Raw genomic sequence first — 17,114 nt, forward strand, 5'->3', positions numbered from 1 at the left:
GGAGTAACCACTTTGCCTATGAGGAATAATCACAGATAAACCATCATTTTCTTCCAAACTTTGAGATCAAAAGCACGTTACCTTGGAGGACTAGCTTGGTCCTACCCACAGCCACACCAGCATCACTCTTTGCCAGGCACTGGTAGGTCCCTGCATCACCCAGCGTCACACGAGAAAACTTCAGAGCTCCATTTGAAAGAACAGCAAGCCTGTGACCTGTAGTCAAATATAATCACATCAGCCAGAAAATCAGACCCTGTCCCATGAATTCCAGTGAGAGCTACTTGGCTTGACAGATTGCTATCCAGTCTGTAAAAATGTTAAAAGTATGTATTTAGCAAAGTCCTCACAGGGAGGAGTCATGGACCTCATTTTATGTAGTGAATATTAATATTAAAAACAGCAATATAGGTCGCTTCAACATGAATTTTTCCATGAATATGACTGATGCTAAATGCCTATGTGAGCACCAGTGCCAGCATCTATGTAAAGGATAATGTACAGCAAGCGGATCATTATTACGTGATGACCCGAGAGAGTGATACAGGATGCTGACGTGAAGCAAAGGGATCTTGAATCCTGGTTATTATACCACTACCTACTAAAGACATCAATAATTTGGCACAAAATATGTCTTTCAAAATGATTTGATTTCTTCCGCTAAGCGTTTATGCTCAGAACTGTGTCCACAGCAACAGCCTATTATTCATAGCAACAGTATGCACCTCAGAAATAACAGACCGTAGAATGCCTTAAGTGTTCAACAAAGCCATGTAATAACATAAAGTAACAATGTGTTTATAAACTCAAAGTTGTGCTTGTATTTTATACATCATTACCTGTTGCTATGGGAACTCCCTCTCTTTGCCAGGTTATGGACGGTCTGGGAAATCCTTGAACCTCACAGGGCAGAATGGTCCCATGATGCAACACCACTTGTACCTCCTCTGCCATTGGCCTAATCTCTGGGGGCTCTAACATAGGGAACAAAATGTGATATGTGTTTACATGTTTCATCATGTGTTGCAACACATAGTATTTTTGCAGCAATATGCAGCTATCTATGACCCACCTTGCACAGAGAGAGAGATGTGTTTGTGAGCCACTCCAGCTGGGTTGCGGGCTGAGCATGTGTACCTGCCAGCATGGCTTGGCAAAACAGCAGTTATCTCCAACACTCCTGCATTGTAATGAAGTGCAAAGATACATAGTTTAATGTCACATGTAATGAGCACACATATTAATTTCCCTGCAGCATTATTGTTCCAGTAGACCATGGCATATTAATATAAAGAGCCTTTAGACATGACGTCTTACCAGTGGGAAGGACACGATAACTTCCTCCTCTGGCACCCAGTTTGGCTCCACCCTTGGTCCAGGTGACAGTGGGCTCAGGGCGTCCTTGTACGTGACAAGGCAACACCACAGGAGACATTTTCACAGCCGTGACCGTCGTGACATCATCTTCAATAGACGGGGGGACTAAAAGAGCAAAGTCATCATTTCAAGCACCTGAAATGGCTGTCTGCTGTGTGCTTATTGTACAGAGCTGAAAGTCAATACCTTGCAGGATGACCTCAATGACCCTGCGTTCCTCTCCTACATCATTAACAGCAGTGCACTCAAAGTAACCTTCATCCTCAGTGGACGGTGTTAAAAGGACCAGGGACCCAGAGGCCAGTAACCTGAACAGAACAGCACACTTATGTTTTACTGGCCGTATGATCTATAATGTATGCATACTGTGTATTCAGAGACAGTCCTGTATGTACCTGTATGCACCAGGCTGCTGGCTGATATCGAGTGGCGTGCCATTCCTCTTCCAGGATACTGAAGGTGGGGGTATACCTGTTGTCTCACAGCTCAGCACAGCTCTAATCCCTGTGGTTACTGTCACATTGAAGGGACCCGGACTAATTGAAGGACCCACTGATAGGAGACAGAACAGAGTCAGGTGTTGACCACAGAACTGTATTTCACTGTGTTTTTACAATAAGATATCCTAAAAAGCATTGAAGCATGACAACTGATGATAATCACAACCAGAACCAACATTTGAACCTATGACTGATAATAGAATTACAGAAAAAGCACCACCAGAGTCATAATTCACTTTTAAGTCTCCTTTTCTATAATTACCAAACACTCGTAGATCCACTCCTCTGTGATCTGAGCCAGCCTGATTGGACACAGTGCAGTAGTAGCGACCAGCATCACTCAGCTGAACCCCATGTACACGCAAGGAGCCCTCTGACAACATGGTGAACCTGAAACACATCACATCACAAAAGATTAAAGGCGCTGAGTGCCATCGAGTTCCATTATATTCGAGAGAAAGCAGACATCTCTATATCCAATGCTTGGCATCTCACACCATAACAATCTAGACTGATAAAAAGCACTACAGGTAAGAGGAAAAATCTTTATTTTGATTTGAGGGTGGACTGTCCCTTTAATTTATGGATCGACACCACTGTGTGTAGCTGTGTCTGTTTTTGTCGGCACTTGGAAAAGTAAATACAACAAGGACAGATTTCTCGAGTTATGTTACAACAAAACAAAAGCTTTGGACTTACTTTTTGTTATCTTGAGTTACAGGGAAGCCATCTTTCCTCCACATGACTGTCACTGAAGAGTCACCTTCAACCTCACAAGGTAAAACTGCATCTTGGCCGACATGTGCGGTCACCACTGAGCTACTCTCCTTTATTACAGGTGGTACTAGGGAAATAAAAAGTGACATATTAAGGTAGTGACTTGGGTTTAGTTTGTAGAACAATTTAAAATGTATTTAAACCATCTTATCATTGAGGGTGTGACTTACAGAGAATCTCCACTGTAAAAAACAGACTGGTGCTTCCAGCCATGTTGGTGACCACGCAGTTGTACTGGCCGCTGTCCTCAGGCCTGACTTCCTGTATCTCCAGGTACTGACCGCCAGCCAGCCGCTGGATATGACTACCCAGCTAATATAACAGGAGGAGGGTATGAAAACAAAGACAGTGTGTGAGTCAGAGGAGATTGCTTCTAGTCCAGTACCTGCTTTGTTTTATGACTCTGTACCTGCAGTTTGGCCTCATCCTTGTACCACTCTATATCAGGAGGGGGGTCACTGTCAGCCAGGCACTCCAAGGTCAGATGTCCATTAACTGGTACTGTCACTGTCCTCACATCACCAGAGCCAAGGAGGGTTGGTGGGACTGAAACACAACCACTGATTATTAAACTGTAGACACAAATGTACAAATTACAAAAAGTTTCCGGAGGCGACGCACACTTAAGCACCCAGACTGACAAACGTGACAGTTCCTATATGACTGAAGCACTCCTTTTAAACAGAGATGAGTTAGTTAAAAATGTGTGGCCATGTGGAACAGATAAAGTCAGGAGGTAGATCAGGGGTCAGATGTAAAAATCATGTGTTTGCACTAAAAAAAATACAGCTTTCCATACAGAGCATAACATTTATAAAAGAGGGTGTGCTGTAAAAATGTGTGTTTCACCACACATGATTTACAGTCGGCTGAGCTGGGAATCAAAGAAAGGTTTATCAGGACTTTGGAAAATCTTACTCAGAGCATTAATCTCAACAGCTTAATATGTCTCAACAGCATTGCGTGTTATTATATTTATAGAAACTTTTTTATTCCAACATGAACAAAAAGGTAGAACAAATGACAAAGTGGGATAAGGATGCTGCACAATGTATCATCAATCAAAACATGAAAATGTCCTGATAACTGCATATACGTCATATTGCATGCTTAACAACTTTGTGTGACCGTAGCAGGAAAACGCTAATGCAAGACCAAGTGTGTTGTGCAAACACAGGTTTTTTACTCCAGAGTGTACACAGAGCTTTATCCATCAAGTCCCAGGTGCAAGTAAGAGAGGAAGTAAAGACAGGGGGGTGGACATGATATATTTCTTCTAATTTATACAACATAAAAGAATAGCTTATGTCACCTTGGACTCGGACCCAGTGGTTTTTCCCATCCTCTCCAGCCAGGCTGCTGGCCAAGCAGGTGTACAGACCTGCATCCTCGACCTTTTAGAGAGACAACACTAATTAGCTTGAGTGGTTCTTGCATAACCATGTTGTATTTGCCTGGATTTATCCTGGTTAAACAGCATCAGGTTGTTTGTCGATTTAATTTTGGGTTTACAGATAAGAGTTAAAGTGTTTTTTCAACTCTTTATTTATATCTATGATGCACATCACAAATGTAAACAACCTACTAAGAAGACTGAATTACAGGTAAACCCATTTTTTTCCAGCTTTGTTTCATGTGCTTTTGTTTTTGTATGAAAAGACTTAAAATGTTAAAGTGCCTTTTTTAACAAGATGAACTTTGCAAAAACCTCAAATTGCACTTTCCTTAAGTTAAACCATAATCACCCATTTTAAATAGTGCATGTACTCACAGCCAGCGTTGTGTGTAACACGTTACAAAGTAACGCGTTACAGTAACGTAACTACTTTTATTAGGTAAAAAGTAGTGTAACGCGTTACTACTGAAAATATGGTAACGGAACGTAGTTACTTTGTCAGTTGGGCACAACGTTACTTTTTCTGGGGACAGATTTGACGGTGACACTGCCTGTTTGCCTCAGCTGCGCACTAGGCAGGAACTGTGACAGTTGCCATGTCAACAGTACAGACAGGAGCGCCAAAATCAAGAATCGTATGAGGAATATGGAAGATACACACGCCTCCTCTGATTATTTTAATGGTTTGTCAACCGAAGACAGGTTAGCTTATTGTAATAAGCTAACAATTAGCAACGGAGTGAGGTTTCCTGACCCGTACTTAATGTCGGGTCAGTGGGTCACCAACCCAACGAAATGGCCTAAGCTACAGTGGCCGGACATTTTTTTTATATCTTGTGGAGAAACCCAGCGTTTATACGCATGAAAAACTCAAGGCATATAAATCCCTTGATGTGTATAATTTTGTACTTTGTGGTCATGTCCAAGATAATGAATACCGGGATTTATCTGATGGTTTTTGTGCTCGACGGACCAAAGTACTGCCGACCCAGCGACAAGGACACAAAACATGAACGTTAACTAATGTACAAGACCTGGGCGATTCTGAACAAGTCGACCAACTATATACTGACAGCGAACTGCACTTGTATGGCTGGGTTAGTGTTGTTTAATGTAATGTTAACCTCGCTAGTCAGACCTCAGACATGGACAACATACGACCCCAGAACCTCAAAGGAAATCAAAACGACCCCCAAAACATCAATAAAATGCAGCATTGTGTTAACAGAAAACAGAACAATCATAACCTGCCTACCTTCCTGGCGCTGTGTGAACGGCAGCCTGTTGCAGCAGCTCCTATTTTGTGTATTTTAAATTGCTGCTGTGACATTGAAATTTCCCCCTGAGGGGTTAATAAAGTAGCTACCATACCATACCAGAAGAGAAAATGAATTAATTTATTCGTGCAGGTCTGTAGCTTACTGCAAAGTATGAGTCTGTTACACAAACACAGTCTCACAGTTACACACATAATAACAGAACAGAAAATGATTTATTCATGAATATGACACTATTTGTTCAAAGATAGTGTCTGTGAATATTAATATTTTCCTCATTCAGTGATGTAGCAGGTCTGGCAAATAGGCTATTAGTAGTAGTAATCTGTCATGTAACAAATTCATGTAGCCTAGTTAACACAAATTAACTGTCACTCTTTAATCTTTATCACCAAAGTGGTAAATACCAGTGGGAAACTTAGATTTTTTCACATTTAGGAAATGAGATGGGGTTCTACCCAAAGTCAAGCACCATAAAAGTAACGTAAAAGTAACGAGTAACGTAAAAAGTTACTTTTCACAGAGGGTAACTAAGTAAAGTAAGGGATTACTTTTTTAAGAAGTAACGAGTAACGAGCAAACACTACTTTTTAAAAGTAACTTCCCCAACAGTGCTCACAGCTACTGTGTGCATGTTTTACAGTAAATTCTTTGCAAAACTATCAGATACTGTCCATTTAAAATTTACCTGAACTTTGCTAATTCTGATAAAGTGCCCATCCTGCTGGACAATATCAGTTCCTTCTAATGGGCGACCATCTTTGAGCCAGCTGAGGGTGGGAGGTGGGACCCCCACAGCAAAGCACTCCAGCTCCAGTGGACTATTCACTGCTATGGTCAGCTCCTCTGGAGAGCTTGAGCTGGATATCTTTGGAGGCTCTAGATTAGAAAGCAGAATGTTTTTGGCTCAGTTGTTGAAGGAGTTTACATCATGACTTTAACTTAATAAAGTAATAATTAAATTAAATTAAATATACAGCTTGGGTTGGGATTACCGAGTACAGTGAGGTTAAAGCTCTTTGTGCTGCTTCCAGCCTGATTACTAGCCACACAGCTGTAGAGGCCTGCATCTGAAGGCGCCACGTCAGGCAGCTGCAGCCGTGTCTCCTGTCCGTCCAGCAGCAGGTTGCGGTGAAGGGACAGTGGCTGGCTGTCTTTCATCCAAGTCAGTGTTGGAGGGGGTATGCCACGTGCTTCGCAAGTTAATGTCACCAAGGACCCCTGGACTACTGTGACTGGCTCCACTGGTTCAACATGATCCACACCAGGGGGCACTGTGGGCCACACACACACAAACACACATCTGTGTGAAACCCTCAGATCCCAAAAAAAACAGTTTAGGGGAAAAATCAGTAGGTGGTTTGTTATGAGTGTACCTTGGACCTGGACATCATAGCTGAGCTCAGCAAGACCTGCCCGACTGCGCGCCACGCATGTGTAAAGTCCAGAGTCAGACAGCTGCACAGGAGAAATCCTTTTTCAGAAAGAAAGGGAACACTTAGCATTACCTCACCTATAACCACGTAATCTGTTTACAATAGATCATGTTTATATTCATCTAAACTGACCTCAGCACAGAGTCACCAGATAGGAGGCGTGTGCGAGGAGAGAGAAGCAGAGGTCGCCCGTTCCTCAGCCAGCTGATCTGAGGTGGAGGGTTTCCTGTCGTCTGACACTCCAGAGTCACAACACTGTCCTGTGTCACCTGCACCTCTCTGGGGGCAGTTGTCTCACCAGAGATGGATGGTGGGACTGTGACAGGTCAAATGAAAACACCATCACTTAGAAACTTAAGCACCAACACACACAAACATATGAAATGCAGGGGTTAAAGTTCTCCGGCACAGCGCCGGATTTCTGGCATGGCTAAGTTTCTGTCTGGCACGGGCAGAAGTGCTCTGCAGTGCGAGCATTTCACTCGCATTTGCCCCTAAAAATATATATATATATGTGCGAACTGGGAAAATGATTTAGGCACACAGTGTGCAAGTAAACACAACCTACTGTTTACCATAATCGGCATCGGACGTTTTTTCATCAATAATTGATCAAATAAATTTATTTTAAAACTTTGGCTCGGATACAGCTGTTGCCCTCCCTGCCTACAGTCACCACTCCACTGGGCTTTGTAACAATGTCCCACCTACAGCCCCCTCTGATTGGTTACACGGCACAAGTGATAGCCAATCAACACTGACGCCTGTGCATGCTTTCACATCATGTCACATTGAGACACAGAGCACAGATGGAGCGGGAGGTGCTCCGGTAAGCCAGCGGTAATTTTGAAGGTAAGGTAACAGAAACCAGACAGAAACGAAAGCTGCAATAAAAATCCTCTATGCTGAAGTTTTAAAGTCACCACCACAACATTATATGATCCATTTCAATGATGACATGCTTGCCCAGAGGCGAAATTTCGACGTAACTGCCTGTTTAATTCACATCAAGCGCGATACAATTTTGCAAACAGCCTAAATGATTTAGCTTCTAAAAATAAATAGCACAAAGGCAAAAAAGAGATGTAGGAGCTATAAGTCAAAAAGTCTGGTAACCACTTAAAGCTTAATCTTTATTTATAAACTCATTATGCTATAAAAGTTTAATCTGAAAAGTAACGACTAACGCTATAATCTTTTTGTTCATTTTGATAATAAACACGTTCCTTTGCAACACATACATTTCTATTTCTTCATTTTGTGACCGCAACACCAAGCCCCCTGCTCCGGAAAAGATTTCAGATTTCAGGCTCACAAATCCTCCATGCTCCACATTTCAGGCACAAAATTTTTTCTTGCTTTAACCCCTGGAAATGTTCATACTGACCTAGGACGAAGAGGGTATAGATTTTGCTCTCCTGTCCAGCTGGGCTGGCAGCCAAACAAGTGTATGTCCCAGAATCCTCGGGACTCAGCCTCAGTAATGTTAGCGTGCTGCCATCAGGGGTCACACTGCCAGGTTACAAATACTCATTATGTTTTCATATTAACACCATGACACTTTATCCATTTTTCCTGTCTAAACTATTTGTCCTCCCCACCTCTGAACATAAGTATTACTTTCCCATCATCATTATCATCATCGACCCACGGTTTTCTCACACACATACACACGCACACAGAAATTTGCTTTCCCTGGCTGATGCAGTTGCAATGACCACAGAAGCTGCTGAACAGCTGTAAAACAGCTGCGCTTACTATTCCCCATGATGAAATTAGGCAAGGGACTATAAATGACTCCATTTGTCCGTTCACACATCCCTCTGTCATGCACATTATCTCTGACAAAGATGATTAATATTTCATTTTCCAAAACCTCTAGGGAATGGTGTTGATCGATTCCTGTGCTGCTTGTGGAACAAATTCAGCAGCGTTGAACAAGCTACATAAAATGTATTAATATTACCATCATACTCTGTGTACATTTAAAGCCTGGGCAGTAAAAGGGGAATGTGAATGACTTACGCGATGTGACGGGCGTCTGATCCCTCTAAAGTCACTCCATCTTTCAGCCAGCTAAGGCGTGGTGTGGGGATTCCAGTTGCTCTGCACTCCAGGGTCAGCTCCTCTCCCAAGGGTGCACTTACATCAGATGGGTGTTCAGAGTCCAGGATCGTAGGCGATACTGAGTGGGACAAAGATTACAGCTAAATGCCACTGAAAATCATTCCTTTCATGAGTAATATGTATAATTTTCTGGGTGAGTGTATGTCATTTTGCTCAAATTTCTAGTTTACCCTGCACTGTGAGTGTGTAGTCTTTCTGTGTGTGTCCCTCGCCGTTCTTGGCCACACAGGTGTATGTGCCACTATGAGAAAGAGTGAGGGGCCCCAGCTCCAACCTGTTCCCGCGAACGGACCACTGCCACTGCAGACTGCTCTCTATACAGCAAACACATTCATTTACACTAGCTTTCACACGTGACGTGTACTATTCCAATTTCCCTATCATGGCCTGCGTCTTACCAATAGGAGTTCCATCCTTGAGCCAAGTGATGCTGGGCACAGGGACCCCCGAGGCCTCACACAGCAGAGCCACATGTGAGCCAAGGGTGTAGTTTAGGGACTCGTGCAGAGGCCCGTCCAGGACAGGTGGAACTGTAGATATACATTTGCATTATCATTTCAAACATCCTGATTGCTCCCTTTTGAAAATAGTTGTTTACGGTGTTGGTTTGAAAAGACAACAGAGGTATTCTCACCATGAACAGTCAGTCTGAATGTCCTGTCCACCTGTCCAGCCACATTGGATACTTTGCAGGTGTAAGTGCCACCATCTGCCATCTAGGATCCAAAAAAAGAAGGTCGTCGTAGTGAGGGAGGGGGCATTTTGAGCACAGGCTATAAGCAAAGACGGGACTTGTCTCCTTGCTCCTCTGCTAGCTGGTGCCTGTGCTCTGAATCAGGTAAATTAAGTTAGAATAGACACGGTCAGAGAAAGGGCGAGTGCTGTATCTTGTCACATATGCAGCTACTGTATGTCTCCAGTTGTCCTAGTCTCATCCAGTCTGTGTCTGTGATGGAATAAGTCTGTGAAAATTTAATATTTATGACATATATTTAATATGTTAGCGTGTAAAGAAATATCTGTGAATATCTGGAAATATCTGTGAGCCACTTTAAGTCCTTGAAAGACCTCTTGCAGTGTTTTGTTTGTAGCCTCAAACATGGGTGACGTAAAACAATTCTTTCCTGACCTGAACTCCTATGATCTCCAGCTGATGAGGATCCATCTTTAGCCCGTTCCCTGCGGCCAGTTGCAGCCCATTCTTGTACCACGTGACCTCGGGCTCAGGAACACCGTGTGCTTCACATCTGAGTGTGACCGAGGAGCCAACTTGCGGGGTGACCAAGTCTGACTCAGCATCCAGACGAGGCTTCAGGGTGGGCAGGACTGATGGTTTGCACATGAAGACAGGGCATGATCTCAGTTTGATTCACTCAGGCTGGCTATGATTCACTCCTGAACTATCCTCGGTCACAGCTGGCTTGCAGTAAACACATTTTTTAGCCTAGACAATGTTTTGAGATTTGATCATCTGTATATGTAGCTGAATTGTGCAGATGGTGTCACCATGTGTTTTCTCACCATAAACACTGAGGACAATACTCTTCTGGTCTTGGCCGGCTGAGTTGGTGGCTGTGCATACATATTGCCCTACATCTTCCAGCTTTGCCCGGGGCAACTGTAGCATCTGGCCACCTATAATATAAATATATATATATACAATAGTATCAAATGTAATATCTGTGCCATTATTAGATTCAAACAAAGGAAATGCTTTTGACATAAGAATTATTTGGGGGTTGCTGGTGGCTGAGGTCTGACCTGGTAGAATGTGGATGCCCGTGCTGAAGTGGAGGATCTGCCCATCTCTGGTCCAGGTGATCTCTGGAGGAGGGTACGCCTGGACATCACACAGCATCGACACCATGTGGCCTTCAATTACACTAACCTCTTCCTCCTTCACGCCAATTATTCTTGGAGGCACTGAAAGAGATACAACAGTTGTTTTTGCACACTTAGAGGACACTGAGTCATAAAAGAACATCCATTATAAAATATGTAAAAGACATATACTGGTCCCTCTGATTACATGTAAAACAATGGACTTTTCTCACCTTGCACTGTCAGACTAAAGAGCTTCTCAACTGTTCCAACCTTGTTCTCAGCCACACACAAATACCCAGCCATGTCTGACACCTGGACACTGAGGAGCTGAAAGAGTGGGATTAATCCTGTTAATCCTCAATACAACACAGTAACAGATGAATCTGTTTACAAGCTGGTGTTTGTCTAAAAGTCAGCACTGACTAACCTGCAGCTGAGTCCCATCCTCACTGATGTGGTGCTGTGTGTCTGTGTGCACCGGCTGCCCATCTCTCAGCCAGGAGATGACTGGAACAGGGTGTCCGGTCACATCGCAGTGAAGGACCACAGAGCTGTTGACCACTGCTCCCATTTCCTCCATAAACTCCTCAGATGCTCCCATGATCACAGGCGGGACTGAGGAGGAAAAGACAACAGAAATGATGTTGCATCATTTCCAGTTACACACATTTAATTACTACCTAATTTTGTGCCTGCTTACTTAGGATCTCCAGCTCGAAGTGCATGCGGTCCTCTCCAGCCTCATTAACAGCCTGACATGTATACCTTCCAGCATCTTCTTCTTGCACTCGGGCGATTTGTAGCACCTGTCCACCTGAAAGGACAAAGCCCAACACACAGCAGCAGATTTATCAATGCACATGAAGAGCCAGTCATGCTTTCTACTGAGATCACACAGGAAGGAGCTCCTTCTGACCTGGAAGCAGCACCACTCCATCAGCAGGCGTGAGTTTCCGTCCATCTTTGTACCAGCTGAGCTTGGGAGGAGGGATGGCATTACTCTCACAGGACAGGCTGATTGGATGGCCCAGGACCACCTCCCTCTTCTCTATCATGTCCTCGTTATCATCACCCTCGTGTCCTAAACCCCAGGATGCTTCTCTATTTGTCACCCGGTGAAAGATCGGAGGAACTGGCGAGATGAGAGCATGTTTGTGTCAGGTCACTTCCAACAGTATTCCAGTAGCATAAGAAAATAAATTTGCATTTTAATTTGAACTGACACCAAACTTGAACACACCCTGAATGGTGACATGAAAGTCTCTCTTGTCCTCTCCTGCAGAGTTGGTGACCACGCAGGTGTACTGTCCCTCATGGGACAGCATTGCGTTCTCTATGACGAGGATGTGGCCACTCTCCTGAATGCCGGCATGGAAGGTTCCAGTCAGCAACTAAGGAAAGAAAATACATAAGATGGTATAGTCAAAGTGGAATATTCCTCCTAATAGCAATCTGTGTGAATGCTATTTATTAATTATTAAAGGGGAACACCAATGATCTCACACATCAAAGTCTGTTTACAGGACTTAGAAAACACACCTGAAACTCTGACTAAACTGTTGGGGGTTGCATTGCATTGTCTGTTGGAGCCAGGTTTTGACTTGAAGAAGAATGCAGGGAACGAAAAAGATGATATCTCTAATCTGCTGCACTGATGTTGATCCTTTTTTTAAATGACAGTTGCTAACAATGTTAAAGGAGTGCAATCCTAAATTGGTGGAGTACTCTTTAACACTTTCCTGCCTCACCTCAAAAGTTAGTGTAGGTATCAGTAGTTGGATAATACGTACTACTGGGACAACAAACATTTAGCAGGTGTCTGGCTTTTAAAACAATTTCAGGCCTGTATATTTTTAAAATTCACCTAATCCTTATGCATTTTCTGCTGCTCCCTATTGGAGGCCCTGCTGAACATGCACACAAGCACACGTACATACTGAATGGTTGATGTTGCAAAAACAAAAAACAACAAGCTACACATTAAAGTATATGTAGGTAAAGAAAAAATTATTACAGTATTATACGTCATGACATTTAGTCACTGCATTCTTCCTGTACATCTTTGCTATAATTATTCATAGCAGAAAATCTGTGGAGGCGGCTTGTGCAAGAGGATGTAAATTCTGTTGAGGCTGTTGCAATTTGCTCTGCTTGCCAGTAGAGGCTGATAGAGGTAAACTTGTTCAGTTTAAATCACCTTAGAAGTACATGTTTGTGGTTTTAAGAAATGCAGAGCTTGGGAGGACAAACTAACCTGTCCATCTTTGAACCAATTAACCTTGGGTTCAGGGAAACCTTTGGTCAGGCAGGAGAGAGTCAAAGTCCCATTGATCCGTACTTTCTCTTCCTTACCACCAAACGTTAAGGACATAGGGTCGCCTTCTATCTGTGGTGGGACTGATGAGAGGGGAAAAAAAAACAGGTGTTTCATTAAAAGTTCTGTCTCAGCCACTTTAACATGTAAGTCGCGTAGAAGTCTCTTACCTAGAACGTTCAGGGAATAGTGTTTGATGGCGGTGCCGGCTGGATTCGTGGCTCTGCATGTGTAGAGGCCAGTGCTGTCTCCCTGTGCTGAACCCAGTCGCAGCGCTTGCCCGCCACGGGTGTATGTCGACTGGGGGCTGGACACGATAGGCTGGTTGTCCTTTAGCCAGGTGATGCTGGGTGTGGGTGAGCCCTCAACATCACAGGGGAGGACTATGGGGAAACCCAGCACCACTGACACCTCTGAGGTCTCATTTGGGCCCTTGATGGTGGGGGGAGCTGGAGAGAAATACCAACAATATGTTAATGTTTAAGAGCTAGTAAGATTTTTACTGGCACATAGCACAGGATGAATAGATCCTCAGGGGATTGGCCTGTTTTGTGCAGGAAACCTTCTAAAACAGAAATGCAGTGTGCAATACTCTGAGCAATTACAGCACAGGCTCTGTAGGTGACACAGAAATCCCCCGAGCCCTGCATGAAGAGAATTCAGTCTGTGCTCATAGACCAGGTAGTGTGGTGCAAGTCAAATTATAAAACCGTTAAGGCAGGGTCTACACATGAATTAAATATTATGTTCAGTTACTTTCTTTGTTAAAACAACACTGCTACCACAGCAGCTTTGTAAAAGAAATCAGCTTAATGTTCTGATAACTTTTTAAGGATATTTAGTCATCTTTGTTTTATTTCTGTCTGTGGAGAAATAAAACAGATTGGAGTATAAGCTGAATTCAGGAAAGTGTGTTTTCTGAGTGTATGTGTCTTAGAGTAGAGACCTTGCACTGTGAGTCTGAACTGGCGCATCTGAGTTCCTGCGTTGTTTCTGGCCAGACACTGGTAAAGCCCCTGGTCCCTCAGTCTCACTGACTTCACCTTCAGCACCTGGCCATCTTCCAGAAACTCCACATGTGGGTCTCCATCACGGGACAGAACCCTGGAGAGAGGAAGGAACGGAGAATCAGATCAATACTATGGGTGTGTGGCGCTGAATGTCACGTCAATAAACAGTTGGAGTGATGCTCACTCTCCATCGCGGCTCCATTCCACTCTGGGTGCTGGTCGTCCACTAACGCGACACTGAAACTCCACCTCCTGGCCCAGTTCCGCAGTTAATTCCTGCAGTCGGGATGCTCCTGAGATCACTGGCGGAGCTGTAACGGAGTAAACACACCAGTCATACATCAGTTAGTTCACGTAGTTTTAAGTATTTATGGGATCGGAGCAAGATAGTATTTACATTAGTTTAAAATCATTCAGATTACGGAGGGACATCAGTTAATGAGGTTATTAGAATTGACTTTAATGGTTACTGACAACTTTAAGAACGTATGCTACATTAAGTGGAGTATTAAAGTTCCCCTACAGATACATTTTTAAATATGTAAAAACACTCTGCTATGATTAATATTTTGTTTTATATGGTTTTCCCATATAAAAAAAAAAAAAACCTCATTAAGAAATTCTGGATCTGGCCTCCATCCCCGTTGCTTATGCTAGGTTTCACTGTGTGCTGTCTCCAGTGCTAAAATGAAATGTGGAGATAGGTTTGGCTATGGGAGACTAGCACCAGGTTGACTGGTGAAAGAGCAGTGTGCGTCAAGAAAGCTAGCGTTAGCGTCAGGGGTGACATAGGAGCGATCAGCCATACATGTTTGGGCCTCGATCAGATTCAGACTCAGATGAGCATTTTTTATTTGTTTACGTTGTTTGTTAGATTGTTGGTTAACTGGCAGTGACTGACACAGCTTTAATGGTTGTAAAACACAATAATATCTGCTACGAAGTTACACTGTGTTCACACTGTTATTATGTAATTAAGAACCAGAGGTGTAATAAAAGTTTGCAGAAAGATATATTCTGTCTGGCTGAGAATTTTATATTATGTGTAATAAGTCCACTTTGAGCTGGAGGCTTCAGTTTTCTTTGCCAGTGTTGTGTTGATGTCTGTTCCCTCGTTGAATAAAAATGACTATTAGACAGTGACTAGCTTTCGTATTAGTGGCGTACCAAACCTCACTTGCCCGGCGTATGTTTGAATCTCAGATTTTAGGGCAGTGCACAGACATCGCCCCCTTTAGTAGAGGAATGTGAAAACACCTCTCTAGTGACAAACTCTGCACAGGCACGAGTCCGTTTAATCAAGGTCAGACATTTTTTAGTGGAGGGGATCTTTAAAATTTAATTAAACAGTTAAACTGCTCTGGGGGCTTTAGACTGCTTCTCCAGGAGATTTTACTACTTAATGTAGTTAGTTTCCGTACATCTGTTTCTTCCTCCACTCTCTTCTTTTATGTACTAAATATCAGTGTCAGCCAGTGACAGCTGGTTTATGAGCTCACCTTGCACCACAATGTGATATTCTCTGCGGGCCTCCCCAGCTGAGTTTTGAACTGTGCATGCAAATCTTCCTGCATGTTCTGGCTGAACTCTGTACATTCTCAGCAGCCTGTTCCCGTTCTGCAGATAGACCCCAGGACTGTCCACCTGGACATACAGAGATCAGTTGAGTGCATCCTTTGTTTTTAATTGTAATTAGAACAATGACCACTTGGTGGCATTGTACAACTAGGTATCAGCAAGGTATATTAACATGCAGCCCACATTTTACGTTAACTGTAAATGGGAATTCAGGGTGAAAGCACTCACAGGATGACCATCTTTAGTCCAGGTGATTGTTGGGGAGGGGATCCCAAAAGCATCGCAGCCCAGAGTGAGAGGCTGCTTCAAGGTGACAGTGAGGTTCAGTGGCTGCCCATCATCTTGGATCTCTGGGGGAACTGTAGAAGTGCAAAAGATTTGTGTTAGCACAATGTTTCTGTTCAGTTTAAGGTATTTATGTTAGGCTGGAGAGAAATAGAGATAACTGACTTCTCACCATTCACTTTCAGCCTTGTCTTTCTCTCCACAGAGCCTGCCTCATTGGTTGCCACACACTTGAAGTCCCCGCTGTGGCTGGCAGACGCTGTGCTAATTATGAGAGCTCCATCCCTCGCCACAGAAAGCTCTGATTGTTCGGGGTGTATCTCCAGGCCGTTCTTGAACCAGCGCACCTTGGGATGAGGTGAACCTGCAGGTGCGGAGACAAGAGAAGGATTGTGAGCGAGTATGAACTGAGCTTTACTGATCACGTCTGACAGAAAGAAAAGTTACTTCCATCTCTCTGCTCCTCTACGGGGGAACTTAATGGGCAGGCAGCCCAGACTAGAAAAAGCCAGTACTACATTTATCTGTTGGACAGCGGGACAGCAGGGGAGACATTGCCAAAATGGGTCCTTGTAGCCTGCGAGCTTAAGATTTCAAGGTCAGAGTCACATAAAAAAAGTAAGACACAGTATGCTGGCAAGATGTAAGATGTGCCGTTTAAAACACGAGCATCAAGATTTATTACCAGACACTGAGAGTCTTAAGCAGTAAGAATAGGAGTGGTCGAAGGAGCAGTTCAAAGGCACTGGTGTGTACATTAAGGAGCCTGAAACAGATGTGTTCTGTGGATTGCTGGGTAGAAAAGAGGTGGAAATGGTCAAGAGGAGAAAGGTGGAATGGGGAAAAGGTGGAGGATTTTGTAGTCAACACGACAGACTCGCCAGGACAAGGACAGAGAAGCAAACTATGATAAAAGAGCAGTGGAGTGTAGGGGATCTAAATGCCACGGCTCTGTCTATTTACAGAGGTGTTACATATACAAACACCATGGACGAGGAAGGGAAATCAAACACTGTGCCCTTCCTCAATCCAAAAAAATACTAACCGCAGGACACGCAGCACCAGCAAAGGTGAAGTTATCGTCCGTTGCCTCTCCGAACACATGTTTACAGTTAAGGAGCTCTAAGCAAATTCATTATCTCATTGCTGGGAGGAAATGCATACAGATGTTCTGCTTTAGATGTTAACAGATCTCATTAGTAGACTTTGAATT

General features: G+C 43.5%; 1 protein-coding gene across 1 annotated transcript in view; it reads right to left on the minus strand.

Moving 5' to 3' along the window:
• hmcn2 (hemicentin 2) overlaps positions 1 to 17,114 on the minus strand; it is a 58,189-nt gene that overhangs the window by 16,973 nt on the left and 24,102 nt on the right. Inside the window, exons 26-60 of the mRNA XM_033619789.2 lie at positions 16,074 to 16,265; positions 15,845 to 15,975; positions 15,538 to 15,682; positions 14,223 to 14,349; positions 13,975 to 14,132; positions 13,199 to 13,477; positions 12,969 to 13,111; positions 11,955 to 12,105; positions 11,631 to 11,846; positions 11,415 to 11,528; positions 11,142 to 11,329; positions 10,945 to 11,041; positions 10,652 to 10,813; positions 10,412 to 10,525; positions 10,020 to 10,216; positions 9,525 to 9,606; positions 9,289 to 9,420; positions 9,061 to 9,204; positions 8,789 to 8,948; positions 8,151 to 8,275; positions 6,896 to 7,079; positions 6,704 to 6,801; positions 6,323 to 6,601; positions 6,016 to 6,206; positions 3,967 to 4,048; positions 3,064 to 3,200; positions 2,825 to 2,966; positions 2,577 to 2,721; positions 2,140 to 2,267; positions 1,773 to 1,929; positions 1,564 to 1,685; positions 1,318 to 1,482; positions 1,073 to 1,180; positions 840 to 974; positions 82 to 216 (exon numbers count right to left, since the gene is read on the minus strand). Of these exons, the coding sequence (XP_033475680.1) occupies positions 82 to 216; positions 840 to 974; positions 1,073 to 1,180; positions 1,318 to 1,482; positions 1,564 to 1,685; positions 1,773 to 1,929; positions 2,140 to 2,267; positions 2,577 to 2,721; positions 2,825 to 2,966; positions 3,064 to 3,200; positions 3,967 to 4,048; positions 6,016 to 6,206; positions 6,323 to 6,601; positions 6,704 to 6,801; positions 6,896 to 7,079; positions 8,151 to 8,275; positions 8,789 to 8,948; positions 9,061 to 9,204; positions 9,289 to 9,420; positions 9,525 to 9,606; positions 10,020 to 10,216; positions 10,412 to 10,525; positions 10,652 to 10,813; positions 10,945 to 11,041; positions 11,142 to 11,329; positions 11,415 to 11,528; positions 11,631 to 11,846; positions 11,955 to 12,105; positions 12,969 to 13,111; positions 13,199 to 13,477; positions 13,975 to 14,132; positions 14,223 to 14,349; positions 15,538 to 15,682; positions 15,845 to 15,975; positions 16,074 to 16,265 (5,265 nt within the window). The remainder of the gene's footprint in view (positions 1 to 81; positions 217 to 839; positions 975 to 1,072; positions 1,181 to 1,317; positions 1,483 to 1,563; positions 1,686 to 1,772; positions 1,930 to 2,139; positions 2,268 to 2,576; positions 2,722 to 2,824; positions 2,967 to 3,063; positions 3,201 to 3,966; positions 4,049 to 6,015; positions 6,207 to 6,322; positions 6,602 to 6,703; positions 6,802 to 6,895; positions 7,080 to 8,150; positions 8,276 to 8,788; positions 8,949 to 9,060; positions 9,205 to 9,288; positions 9,421 to 9,524; positions 9,607 to 10,019; positions 10,217 to 10,411; positions 10,526 to 10,651; positions 10,814 to 10,944; positions 11,042 to 11,141; positions 11,330 to 11,414; positions 11,529 to 11,630; positions 11,847 to 11,954; positions 12,106 to 12,968; positions 13,112 to 13,198; positions 13,478 to 13,974; positions 14,133 to 14,222; positions 14,350 to 15,537; positions 15,683 to 15,844; positions 15,976 to 16,073; positions 16,266 to 17,114) is intronic.

Source organism: Epinephelus lanceolatus, chromosome 9 (genome assembly GCF_041903045.1).
Source record: "Epinephelus lanceolatus isolate andai-2023 chromosome 9, ASM4190304v1, whole genome shotgun sequence".
Taxonomy (NCBI): domain Eukaryota; kingdom Metazoa; phylum Chordata; class Actinopteri; order Perciformes; family Serranidae; genus Epinephelus; species Epinephelus lanceolatus.